Raw genomic sequence first — 14,239 nt, 5'->3', positions numbered from 1 at the left:
AGTAAACAGTTAAGTTTAATATTATTTCAGAGTAGGTTGGACAAGGTTCATGATTCATGTAAGACAAGAAAAAAATGAGAAACTTTGAAGAAAGTTAGCAAGAAGGGAGAAAGAGACCATATTTTCATAATCAAGTATTCTTAGAAATAAAACTTAAGGTCAAGTGTGGTGGCACACACCATTAATCCCGGCACTTGGGAGGCAGAGGCAGGAGAAATTCTGAGTTCGTGGCCAGCCTGGTCTACTGAGAGAGCTCCAGGACAGCCAGGGCTACACAGAGAAACCCTGTCTCGAAAAACAAACAAGCAAACAAACAAACAAAACAAAAATAAGAAAAGAAAAAGAAAAGAAAGAAAGAAAACTTAATTTTGACTAATAGTGCTAATGGTGCATGGTCATTGTCAAGCACCCAACCTGTAGCTCTAAGAACCTTGGCAATTCCACAGTTCTTTTTCTAAACACCCTAGCACCATTCCAGTGTTTAAAAGCTTCAGTTTCTTTAGATGTAGAAGAGTGGGGTGCTTGTCTTGAAAGGAAAAGCAAACAAACTCTTGAAAACTAAGTGAAACAACAGGTCAAGCAAGGTTTAGAGTCCTTTGTCATCTGTTCTACAAACACAGAGACAGGCCCCCTTGAAATGTTTCCTGAGGACTAGAAAGGCTAAAAGAAGGGTGTTTAGATCTGAAGAAAATGAAACTTGGATTTTTTTTTAAATGTGGAAACGAAATAACTCAAAACTGCAACTCTGTCTTAAAACAGCTAGTTCTGATGGAAAACTCCAGAGAAAATAAATGATCCAACATCCATTTTCACCCCTAAAGTCAACATAAAATTTTAAAATTGTTTCCATGGCAGAAAGAGTGCTTATTTCTCACTCCAAACTCAACAGCAAAGCAAGCACAAATCTGTAAAAATTGATGTGGACTTCAATATTGAGAAACGAGATAGAAGCGCCTTCTAAGACTATTTTTAAAATGAAAAACTGCCAAAGACCAGCCTCAGCTTGGTGAGGGGTTCTGAGGAAGTGGTGTTTGGGAACAGCAAAGAAATGACTCCAAGTAAATGATGGGGTGCAAGCTGACAGCCTGTGTTCTGTTTGGCAAAGCTTCCTCTGGAGATTATCAGACAGCTCAGCTCTGCAGACCAAAGCATAAGTCTTTTATTTACATATCGATTCAATTGTCAACCCCAATCTCCCTTTTCAGGAATTTTGCCATTAGCACCTTGACTTCTAGGAAAAGACAGCAAGCTTGGTTTTCTTAACATTGCAAATGAATTGAGAGATCTGCCTACTTTTGTATGTATGGACAATAAACTATCTGGGAGGGATCTGGCTCTGACATTTGCACTCTGACTACATCTGGACCTAAGTTCACTTTGTCCCAGGGTAGCTTTGAACTCAGGAAACTGCTGGCCTTTGCATCTGCCTGCCTTTGTGTCTTTCTGACAAGTTGGCTTTTACTGCAGCTGTCTTTGTTCTTTTAGATCCATGAAGCTCCTATATATAATTAATTTTATATCTTATATTTTGCATAGTTGAAAAATCTTGTTTGTATATATTTTTTGAACTCATGTTTTCATAGTTCTTTCCCACAGCCTTTAGCACTATCCTGAAGGTCACAGAATTTACCATTTGTGCTAAGACACAACCTCCTGGACTCTTGTTGTTTCTGATTATCATGGAGTCATTAACCCTGGCAGAAAGGAACTTCAGTGTTAACCTTGGCATGGGGAATATTTCCCAAAGGAGGAACATGAAGTTGTATGTGTGTGAGTATACTACAAAGAAGCCTCATGTCCAGCAACAACCATCATATCTCTTAGATACCAATGCCCTGCCGCTCTGTTACAGGAACCATATCAAACAATCCCTTCAATGACTATGCAGGACTTGTCCAAACGCCATGCCCAGTAAGAATATTGCAGCTAATGTCTTAAGTAACCCAAGTAAAGAAGACAATAGTCAGCCAGGCATGGTGGTGCACACCTTTAATCCCAGCACTCGGGAGGCAGAGGCAGGCAGATTTCTGAGTTCAAGGCTAGCCTGGTCTACAAAGTGAGTTCCAGGACAGCCAGGGCAATACAGAAAAACCCTGTCTAGAAAAACAAAAAACAAAAAACAAAACAAAACAAAAAGACAATAGTCCATGTTTGCTAACTAACTGGAATATTTACCTTATTCCTTGTCTCAATTAGAGATCTAGATAGTGAATCAGCAGCAAATATCAATGAAGGTAAACACATTCTTTACAATAAATTTGGGTTAATACTGAAAAATGAAGTAACTGAAGTCAAGGCTGCAGCCAAAGCGTCTTTGAGGGGAAAAGACTATGTTATAATATCACCATGTGTTCACATTTCATGGTTTTATTTTTAGAAGAAATTTGTGATTTTTTCTATTGAATGAAAAAAATAACATTTATTTATATTATTATATCCAAAGCATTGTTTCTCTTTCTTCATATGTACATGTAATTTCATATATGCATTCCTGCATGCATGCTCACACAGGTGTGTCCCAGTGTGTGGTTGCATGAGGTTGTCTTCAGTTGACTTTCTTGTCTCTATCACTTATTATCTACTTAGATTGTGTCTATTATGTTTCTGTTTAGTCTTGGTAGCCAGCATGCTCTGATGTCACCACATCTCTATGGACTTTTTTTGGGTTACAGAGATCTGAAATCCAGTCCTTGTCATTTGATGGTAAGCATTGTGCCTGCTGAGCCATGTATCCAAGACCTAAACTCCAGCGCCTCAAGACATCTTGTAGCATCACCCTGTGACTATTGTCCTTGCTTTCTTTTACTTATGGTTTCTTGACAACTTTTATTTACCGGAAGTTCACAAATGTAGAACTTCAGTGGGAAAGAAAGTACTATTTTCTAACTTACAGTATGTGTCTTACTCCAAAACTGGTAATTACTGACAGTGCCAGGGTAAGGCTAAAATTTGCCATTTTTCTATATTTTAATGCTTTTTGAACCTTGAATGATAGCTATTTAGCACACTCAGAGAAAAATACGTATTCCTAGGGCATAAACCCATATTTAGCAATTTTGGACAGGTGATATTTATTTGAGCAAGTTATGTAAACTCACACATATACATACACACATGTATGTATGTATTTATATATATATATATATATATATATATATATATATATATATGGGCAGAAATATCCTCAGCCATTATGATGGTTAATGATAATTATCAATTTGACAAAGTCTACAGTCAGCTGATAGTTAAATATCTGAGCATGTTTATAGGGATCCTAATATATAGGAACAATTGCCTACTGTGGGTGGCAGCATTTGCTGGTTAGGATCCAGGAGAAAATGGGAAGAGCAATAACATGACATTCATTACTCCTTCTAAATATGGATGCTCTGTGACCACCCACCTCAAACTCCCACAGTTGTGAATTCTCTGCTAGGATAGATAATAACATTGAACCATAAGAATATTATCACTTATATTGCTTTTATTGGCAGAATTTTACCACAGCACAATGGAAAAAAGAAAATAAGATCGTCAATGACACAGGATAAGATTTTTGTCACTCTATTTTCTATTTTTATAGATGATATAACCAATTTTATCTTAAAATTATTGAAATTGCTAGAAGAGGTAAAACATACTAATACTCTTATTCCCTTTGGATAGAGCTACACTGGAATCAGAGCCTAGATATGATCTCATTATTTCTGAATGGACACAGGACAGTGATTAACTCCCCACAATCAGGTTACAGTAAGATGACAGAGACATTCAATGGTTACCATTTACATATCTCATCTTTATTCACTGGAAAAAGAAAGTATTTCCTACCCAGATGCTGTCTTCTTGATTGTATGGTTGCCAGTTGTGCCCTGTGTCACTAAACATCAGGCGATAGCTTGTGACCCAGTCAGAGCTTCCATATCTTCCCTGTGTGGCTACAGCTGTAATCTCCACTCTGTTTTGCAGGTCAATCTGGAGCCACTGTTGGGCATTGGAATCTGCTGGGGACCAACCACCAGTTCCTGGAACATAATGAAAGAAAGACTTGTAATAATGCCTTAGAAAGTTACCATTTCCTGTGGTAAAGATCCATGAAATAACATTCAGCAGTTAAGACACAGTTCTTGACTTTGAACTTAAACTCCTAGTACTTTCAAAGCCAATTTTCTACCTTTTCTTCCAGGGCACCAGGCTCAGGGAAAGCATTGTAATTGTGATGCCACCCCCTTCATTCCTTTTTCCATTCTCTCTCTCTTGCTCCTTCTTTCCTTTCTCTGTCCAAATTAGGACTATGAACCTACTAGGGGACTTATACCTTACTATGGATACAAAGTTAAAAAAAGACATTCATTGAGCCTTCATTTCATTCATGGGAATCATTTATTTATTGAACCTTTATTCTCCATATGAAGAATTTTGGATGCAAGGGAAAGAAAAATTCAAAGAAAGCATGGGCAGAACCTTCAGAGGAGAAAGACAGAAGTAACAACACTGCTCAAAAATGCCTATCAAAGACAGAGACAGTAAAGCTGAATCCTGAAGCCAGGATAACCAGGAAAGGACAAGATCACCTGGAAAGTTTGGAGGCAGACAGTTCTGCAATCACACATGCATAGGAAACAGAAGAGGGAATGGTATATGAACAACCACATTTCATGTAAAAGCATGGCAAGTTTCATGTGTAATCGACTTCACTAAAACTAAGGAGTTTGTAACAGCTACATGACCCCTAGATAATTCATGGAATTTGAACTTTGTCAATAACCAATATTTATTCTCTCAGAACTGGAAGCCTTAAGGTGAAGTATGAAAAAGTAAATGAAAATAAACTTTTACTGACTGCTGAAATCTCAAGTCCTCTGGAACCTGGGCATTGCAGAGTGGTTGGTGAAAATCAACCATTTTGCTGGTCTTTTGTCCAGAATAGGAGGGAAGAGTACTACTAAGCATAGTGTAATAATTAAAAGTCTCACTTTCCCCCCTAAATTTGCATGCTCATTCCCATGATGCTCTTGCTTGCCTTTTAAGTGGAAGAGCTTTTATTCAGACTTCTGCTTTGTAGCTGAAGGAATTTCTGTATTCTGGTACCCACTACACATTCATTCAGACCCAAGTTTAGCTCATATACTTTCTGTATTCTGGTACCCAATATACAGTCCCTCACTATATAAAACTAAATATATTGATACTGGAGCTGGAGGAAGAAAGGCAGAAATTTTACTGACCTTAAGATATATATAGGACTCGGGGACTGTTTTTGGGCATCAGCTAGTCTCTAGTATTTTTATTTGATAAGCATCATTTTATTTCCACCAACTAAATAATATTCAAAACAGGGAAGAAAGATCCATGATTATCATCTTCTCTGAAATATATTCTCCTTAGTGGCCAGCATGCCACAAGTAAGGTAGGTACACTGATTCTACACTCTTTTTATAATAAGAGGTCTGCACGTGTGTGTGTGTGTGTGTGTGTGTGTGTGTGTGTGTGTGGTTGATTGATTTCTTTCTTTCTTTTTTCTTTTTTCTTTTTTGTATTTTATATTTCCATAGTATTACAGCTATGATCACAAGACTAAGTTCTCAGGAATAGAAGCTATATGTAGAATTTGATTGCTTTCTTGCCTCTTGTTTTCCCTTTCCTGTGAAAAATGCAATAAACAAGACCTAGATGATGATGGAATGATTCCTGGGAAAGAAGCTGGGTGTCTGCACCATTATGAGTTCCCATGAACCAGTAAGACTGAACCAATCAACAGTGTGGAAACGAATCAATACTTTTTTTGATCTGGCTCTTTTATACTAGAATTTTCTGTGGTCAATCTTCTTTACTTTCTACAAAATATCTTATGAAAGAAATAGCATCCATTTCATGACAGTGGAAGAAAAAGCAGCAGTTTTAAAAAATAGACAATCAGGATTGAAACACAGTTCAAAGAATTCCAGCTCCTTGAGATTATTTTATATCAGAAAAATAATGTGTCTAAATCCCATAAAAATCTCAGGTTGAGATGATTTAATGTGAAAAAGGCTTGCTCCTAAGCCGGACCCCCTGAATTAAATCCTGAGAACCACATGGTAGAAAGAAGGATCTAATTTTAGTAAGTTGTCTCACATCAATACACCCCCCCCCACACACACACACACAGACTCATAAAGCTAGAATGTTGGAGGTATTAAAAAGAACTGGATATAATAGAATAGAAAGGGTTCAGTGGGATGGAAGATGGGAAGTTAGGGTAGAGGAATATAGAAAAGCATAATGAACCTTTGAATACGCTATATGAAAACTGTTACTGTTGAAGCTTCTTAAAATATACACATACACATATAAAAAATGAGTTTGACCGTAATTAGCCTATAATGGGAGATAATGTTCCCCAGTACACTATAGACTCTCAGACAAAAAGATCAGCACTAGGCATTGGTTACCTGTGTGTTAACTGTTAATTAGTTTGTACAGTGGGATTCTGTACTTCCTAAAAAACTGAAGCTATTGACATTGTACTTTGTTGCCTTCCAGATCTTGAAGGCAAGACACTATACTTGAATCATAAGACAAGGAGAGATCAAACTTGAATTGCTTTTGAAGCTTCATCTTTATGGACTAGCATCCACAGTGATGGAAGGTGCTAAAAAGTCTACCAGTCTGGGGAAAAGTACTCATCAGTCATAAATAGCTGTGAATCATGTGAGCTACAATAATCATAGCCTTGGCAAGTCATATCCACTGTTATAGTAATGGCATGAATGGCATGAGAATAGCAAACCATTTTCAGGCAGGACATAAGTCCTGTTTCACAAGATGTAACCCAAGGCTAGTTCTGTTAACTGTGTCAAAACTCAAGGTCAGGCTTTAAATCCTGCTCTATAAGATGTAGCTTATGACTGCTACTCTTAACTGGTCCAGGAACTCATGGCTGCCTTGATCAGAGGCCATAGGGGATAGCCTGATACTATTATTCTGCTAAGTGAGCATAGTAATTAACTGCCCCCTAAAATCTTTTCATTATGCCCATAAATCACATAAATCAGTACATTTCTGAACACTCATCAGAAAAGCTTTTTTTTTTCTTTAAACAGCAAATGGTGATTAATACAGAGACTCACAATAGTTCCCATGCAGAGAACAGAGAATGTGTAGTACCCAGTTCTAAATGGGCCAGTTGTATAAGATTTCCTTTCTCCTTGAGTCTGGCATCATCTAAGAAGATGGTATAAAAATGGCCTTAAATGCTAGTGGCAGTTAATATCTCTGGTGAAATAGTCTTTGCCAGGTGTGACTGTTCACTTATGAACTCACAGTAGCTATAAGTTCAAGACAGATAAAATCTCAGCATAGACAGGGAATGTCATCAGAAGCAACTGATGGCTTCCTTGGGAGGAAGTACCAGATTACTTCAGGGATTTGCCCCTGAGAGTCTATATTTGCATTGTAGATGGACTTATGGCCATGTTCATACAGATGACATTAAGTTACTAAGTAAGCCCAGTGGAATTAATAAATATACATACACAACAACAGCAACAATACAAAAGGTAAGACATGTAAAGGTAGGAGGGATAAGCAATAGGGGGCCTAGAAGAGGAACTGGAAGGGAGAGGAGAGGTTTGATCAAACAAATTATATGATGTATGCATTTCTTGGTCTATAATAGAGACAACCAAAATCAATGAATATTAATAATCATGGAATAGTCGTTTAAATCTCCTGAGATTTCAGCTGCAGAAATACATGTTTTCTGTTCCTATTTTCTTCCTTATCACATTCAAAAGTCCCAAGCACTATTCCTGCCTCTCTGCTAACTCCTCAGAACAAAAGGAGGTGCAGATTTTATTTCTTAGAAAATTCAAACTAATTCTGGAACTATTCATCATTCCCAGTCTCTCTTGCTGCTCATTTTAGAAACTTTGTTGTTCTTAAGAGATAAAATTCAAAGTGGTTTTAAGTACTGTCACCACAATAATACTAAACCTTGAAAGAAAATGGATGTATGATATTTTTTTCTGAATAGTTAAAGACAGGTTAATTTATATGCTTATTGTTTTTGCACATAGCATTTCCTTTAGTATATCTGTATAAAAATAACTATATAAAGTTAATAATATACTTATTATGGGAAGAGTATGATGATTATATATGAATGATGTTCACTAGTTTGAAATAAAAAAATTTCAAACTTTCATCATGTGCTTTTTATTGCCAACAGTCCCCAACTAGACTTCTTGTTCATGCTTTAGAATTTTCTCTTTTACAAATATTTATATGTAAGATAAAGTTAGGAGAAAACAGTTCTAGGGTGATAGCTACACATCAAGTAAAGTGCTTGCTATGTAAGACCTGAGTTTGGATCCCAGGGCTCATGTAATTCCTGGGAAGATGTGTTGACCTGATTGCAATCTCAGTGCACAGACTATAGAGCCAAGGGGTTTCCCATGCAAACTGGCAAGCTGGACTAATGGGATCAGTGAGCACTGTGATTAGTGAGAGATTCTGCATCCAAATAAAATAAAGAACAACCAAACACAAGGTATTGAGGCTTGGTCCTCAATTGTACACCTGTATACATGAACATGGATCTCCCCACAGAGATGTAGATACACACACACACACACACACCATGCATGTACATAAAAAATGGAATAGTATGTTCCCTTTATAAAAAATTAATAAATTAAATGAAACAGAGGTAAAATTAAAGTTTTAAAAAACTTTAAGTTGAGGTATTTAGTTTAATTTGATTTAATTTCTTCAAACCTGTCTGAAGAAAATCACGTTTCCCTTTTATTAGATAGAGTAAGAATGGACAGAAAAAAAGAACAAACCATCATCAGTTTTTTAACCCTCTTGATAATGAACCAGAATCAAACAGTTGCTCAGCTTAAATGCTTAGCATGAAGGGCTTCTTACTAGTTGATGACTGCCCAGGCTTCTTACTCTGCTGTTAAAGACAGGCCCTCCCCTGCATTGCCACTAATAGGCAGACCTTCAGGTTTTATGTGGTTGTCATGGCAAAACATTATTTTCTTATTAGCCAAGTAGAAAATGTGTTTCAGAAAATGATGAGGGTGACAGGATATGTATAGTCTTTCTAAGACAAACCATGAGCTCACCTACACCTATTTCTGAATAATGGCAACATTTCCATAAACACAAGTACAAAGAGGCATGAAGTCAAAAGTGTCAACTGAGATGTGGTTGTCCACAGGCCTGACTGACGTTTCTGTGATTCTTAAACATAAAGGACTCCATTAATCGTGCAGTTTACACTTAAAAGCATTTAAGAAAAAGTTTCAAGAAAACTTTATATTTCATTACATTTATCTATCATCTATCTATCTATCTATCTATCTATCTATCTATCTACCATCTATCTATTTATTTAGTGTGTTTATGTGTATATGTGTCTGTCTGTCTCGGCAACCTTGGATACTTGTGTGCCAAGGCATGCATGTAAAGGTCAGGAGAAAATTTGTGACATTTGGTTTTCTTCCTCTCTCATGTGGGTCCCAAGAACTATATTAGGCTACTAGACTTCAAAGTAGATGCATTGACCTGCTAAGCCACCTTATAAGTTGGAAATGAAAAAAATAAAAAATAAATAAATAAAACAAAAACAACAACAACAACAAAACCCACCAATAACAACAAAAACCCCTCTCACCTTAGCTATGTTCAGCATCCAGAAATCAGCCTTACTTTTTAGAACATAAATCCATGGATGATTTTAAGACAGTGTCTGGGTTTGTATCTAATACCCTACAAGATGCACTAACTACATACTGGGCTGTTGACATTATTTTTCTTTCTTTGAGACCAGATCCCATGTAGCTCAGGCTGGCCTCAACTTCCTTAAGCAGCTGAGGATGATGGTGAACTTCTAATTCTCCTGATTATATCTCCACAGTGCTGGGATCACAGGTTAGTTCCACAGTGCCTGGTTTTACATGATGTTGGGAATTTAACGAGGGTTTTGTGTGGATTAACTAATTACCAATTTAGCAATATATGTGCTGCCTCAGACAGGTAACTTCATTTTTTTTCCTTTAGAAAATGCAGTGAACCTAGATGTTAGTTCAGAAAAATAAAGGTCTGGTTCATTACCAAGATTTGCTAGCAAGGTTAGGTTAAAAGGGGTTCTCTCAACTGTGCTCAGCCCTGGTGCAAGAGAAGTTAGGCAGCTTATCCAACTTCATGTGAACTATAATTGACAAAGCAGGGGATCCCATCCCAGACAAACAATCTAGCACCAGAGCTCTATGACCCCAAGCACTAGCAGTCCCCCATTTCTACTCAACTTCTCTTTACCCACCAGAGCCTTAACTCAACTTCACATTCTCTCCAGTGTCTCTCTGATTTTTTGGGGGAACAATCAATCACATTTGAAAACATTATTTATGGTATTAATATTAGTGTGTGCATGTTTGTGTGAGTGGGTGGGTATATCTCATGGTGCCCATGTGTAGGTCAGAGGAGAGATTGTGGGAATTATTTCTATTCGTCTATCATGTAGATCAAAGGGATTGAACTTTGGTCCTCAGGTTGGCAGTAAGTGTCTTTACTCTCTGAGACATCTCCAAATTCTAGAAATGCTATTTGAATTCCCTTGTGTCAGAGAATAAACCAGTGTAGAGAATGTAACCAAATACTTTAATTGAGTCCTTCTAGCTTCAGGTTTATGCCTCAGGTTGCAACAGTGACTAAAATCTTATGGAAGAACAAACAACTTGTTTATAGAACTATAATGAAACTTTAATTAAGACAAAGGAAATGTGCCACCCCCCTACCCCCATCTTGCTAAATCTCTCAGCTTAGCCTTCTTTGCCACAGTGCTGATAGCCAGCTGGAGTTGACTTTGAGTGTGAACCAGAAAAACTCATGGGGAGGTTAGAACTCCCTCCATGTCTACCTGACTTTCATTTCCAGCTCAGAAATGAAAATGAGAATTGACTAATGTCATACACTGACAATGTTACTGAGTGAAATCTTTTCAGAAATATCGTATATCAGGCATTCCAAAGTAGACTCCAACAGTACAAGGCCAGCTCAAATAGTTAGGACATACACTATTTTTATACCTAGTATTACACACGTAGAGATTAGCTTATTTTATTGTTTTATTTTGTATGCTTATGGTGCATCCATATGCTAAAATGTGTGCTTTTATACATGTGCTTTGGATACTTGTGTACATTTGTGTAAACATAAGAGTCTGGTGTTTACTGTCTTCCTGTATTGTCTTCATATTTTAAACAGCAAGATGTAGGGTCTCTCCCTGAAACTGGATATCCCATTTAGTTTCAACTTGACACAGCCTATACCCATTTAGGCTTTTATTTAATTGACAGATTGCTCAGATAAGCCAGCAGGGTTATCTTGATTATTAGTTGTAGGAAGGACCAGACCCACTGTGGGCAACACAAATTTTTGGACAGGTAATTTAATAAATGCTAACAAAGTAGAAGCCTGTGATTAAACTAGCAAAGGCTGGTGTTCTATATTTTCACCATCCATGTTTCCGTGTGAGTTTCTGCCCTGATTTTCCTCAAGGATAAAAGCTACTTGGAAGTTCAAGCCAAACACTGTTCTTCCTCTAATTTGCTTCTTATCAGTGTTTTATCATGGCAACAGTAAGCAATCTCAAACACTGGGCACACTGGTTCAGCTACACTAGCCAAATGACAATCAAGTATAACTTTTCTTTGCCTTCCCAGTGGTGGGATTGCTGACATAGATGTCCATACCTAGCTCTTACATGGGGCCACGTGTCTTAACAAAAGTTTCCACAATAAGTATTTTAAAAGCTATTCCTCCAGCTTTTGACTCATTTTTAATCCCTAAAATAAATCTTATAAGGAATGGGTTTTGATGACCTTTCCTCCCCATACATCACACAGAAGCCCAATGAAAAGCAAACACTTTTCCATGACTGATGACAGAGCTAGCAGGGAGAAGTTGCATCCTCAGTTATTACAGATGTGGTAGCCCTGAAAGCCAATATTCAAATTTGTCTTATGGAAAAATATACTTAATGTGTAAAACACTATAATAAGTAAACACAGAGACCTTGTGCCTCATAGTAAGATGACTCTCTCAGTACAACACTTGCCTTTCAAGCAAGAACACATGAGTTCAAACCCCAGTACCCATATTTACTTGCAGAACATAGTGGTGCACAGCTGCAATCCCAGCTCTAGAAAGGGGAGACAGGTAAACCTCTGAGGCTCACTGGTGAAAAAGCTTAGTTTCAGAAGTTTCAGGCCATTGAGAAACCTTGTTTCCAAAATGATGTTGACGATATCATATAATAACCATTACATGACATTATTATATTATTATATAATATTATTATATGATATCCTTATATGATATCCTTATATGATATCATTATATAATATTATATGATATATCATATAATAATCATTATATGATATTGTTTTATAATAATGTAATAGTTTCTACTATTATAACTAACAACAACAATAGTAATAACAATTAGTAGTAGTGGTAATAGTGGTGGTAGTTATATTAAGGTGGGTAAGTCTGAATAACGACATGTGAGATGTCCTTTAACATATATGCATACACATACATAAACACATATACATTTCATACATGAGAAGTCCTTCTATGAATATAATGCTGCATCATATGTCTAAGTGTAATATCATTATCCTCATATGTGCCTGCACATCCAAGATACAGTAGCAGGGACATTGCCCCCCTTTTTTGAGTACTGTCATATGTATGAAACAGGATTTGGGCTGAAGAAAAACCTAAGACTGGGAAACTGTTGGATGATACATATACAAGCTTCTTTGTGGGAAAGTTGCTAATTAAGGCCAGACTCTACCATTGACTGGATAACATTCTGGGGCTTGGCATTTAGTGGAGAACACCCTTCATTAACAGAGTTTCTCCTTTGATCTTGTCTGGGGTATTCTAAGCCCACACATATGTCTCTACCTAAGGAATGTTATATAGCCTCCATAAGTGTATAGGATGAAGTTCTTTTCTCCTGAAAAAACCTGTTCAGCCAGCATCTGAGATGCTGGAAATGCTGCCCCATGGTGTCCCCAAGAGGCATTCTAGGTAACCTAAGTCCCTAGCCACTGACCATTTTCCATCCTGGATGTCGCTACCCTCAGTCCCCTTCAACTTTATAAGCCTTTATTCACCCGAAGTAAAGTTGATCTGCCTACTGACAAGCAGTCTCAGTGTGATACTTCACCATATGTACTTACAAGGTTTCTGAATCCCCTGTTTGATGTCTCTGCTCCCACTGTCCTAATGGACCAAATTGGCTTATGATCTATGAAAGTGTGGAAACCCACTGTTCTTGTGAGTATATATTATGACAAGATGCTACAGTTGACAGTTACCTATGTGTCATATGTTGCTGTGACTTTAAGAACTAACAAAGTTCTGGAAGAAAAGTTAAGTGATAACTTCACCAAATACCCAATGTGATTTTTACAAAGATCAAAATCCTATAGGATAGGATTGGAAAGATGGCTCACTTATTGCTCTTCTGGAGGACTCAAGGTGGGTTCCTAGCACCTACATCAAGCAGCTCACATTGTTTATAAATTTAGCTGTATGGTATCCCACAATATCCTATGGTATATCTGGCTTCTCCAGACAAATGGCTTCTATGCACACAGACAAGGACATACACACATAATACACACATTGTAGAAAGTTCTGGAACAGGGTTGTTTAAGACCAATTTGCAAAGAACAGCATAGGAGTTTATCACAGGAGACTCATGAAAAGGAGGGAAACTTTTGTGTCTGAATCAGTCCCAGCTGTAGTCAAGGGCTGTTCACTGCCACCGGAGCAACATTGGGAGATCATTTTGGATACGTGTTACTTTGATTTCCTCTAGAAATCAACTAAGAGACAAAGACTTCAGTGCAAACAATTCATCTGCATATGGAAAAGGCAGCACGTGTGCCTCATGGAGGACTGCATCTTCCAGAAAAATATTACCCTCATGTCTACTTCCAAGTTGACAGCGCTTCAGCCTAAGGCACTATACCATGGCCATGCAAGAAATTCATCAATAAATATTCTCCAACATCCTTACTCTATCCATACACCACGTGTGTGCATGTGTTGATATAAGTTCACAGGATACTAATAACTTTAGTAATGTACAGAGACATAGACATGAATGATTTTTTATTTGTCTGAAAAACTGAATTTTTAATATAATATTGTATTTTTCTATATT

At 37.3% G+C, this 14,239-nt stretch overlaps 1 protein-coding gene across 4 annotated transcripts in view; it reads right to left on the bottom strand.

Moving 5' to 3' along the window:
* The window catches only part of Cntnap5a (contactin associated protein-like 5A), a 902,587-nt gene that overhangs the window by 668,158 nt on the left and 220,190 nt on the right, over positions 1-14,239 (bottom strand). For all 4 annotated transcript variants that reach the window (NM_001371013.1, NM_001077425.2, XM_006529775.4 and 1 more), the window contains one exon: positions 3,832-4,025. In NM_001371013.1, coding sequence (NP_001357942.1) covers positions 3,832-4,025 — 194 coding nt within the window. The remainder of the gene's footprint in view (positions 1-3,831; positions 4,026-14,239) is intronic.

Source organism: Mus musculus, chromosome 1, assembly GCF_000001635.26.
Source record: "Mus musculus strain C57BL/6J chromosome 1, GRCm38.p6 C57BL/6J".
NCBI lineage: Eukaryota > Metazoa > Chordata > Mammalia > Rodentia > Muridae > Mus > Mus musculus.
The sequence above is the reverse complement of the archived record's forward strand: the minus strand, read 5'-3'. Positions and strand labels throughout refer to the sequence as shown.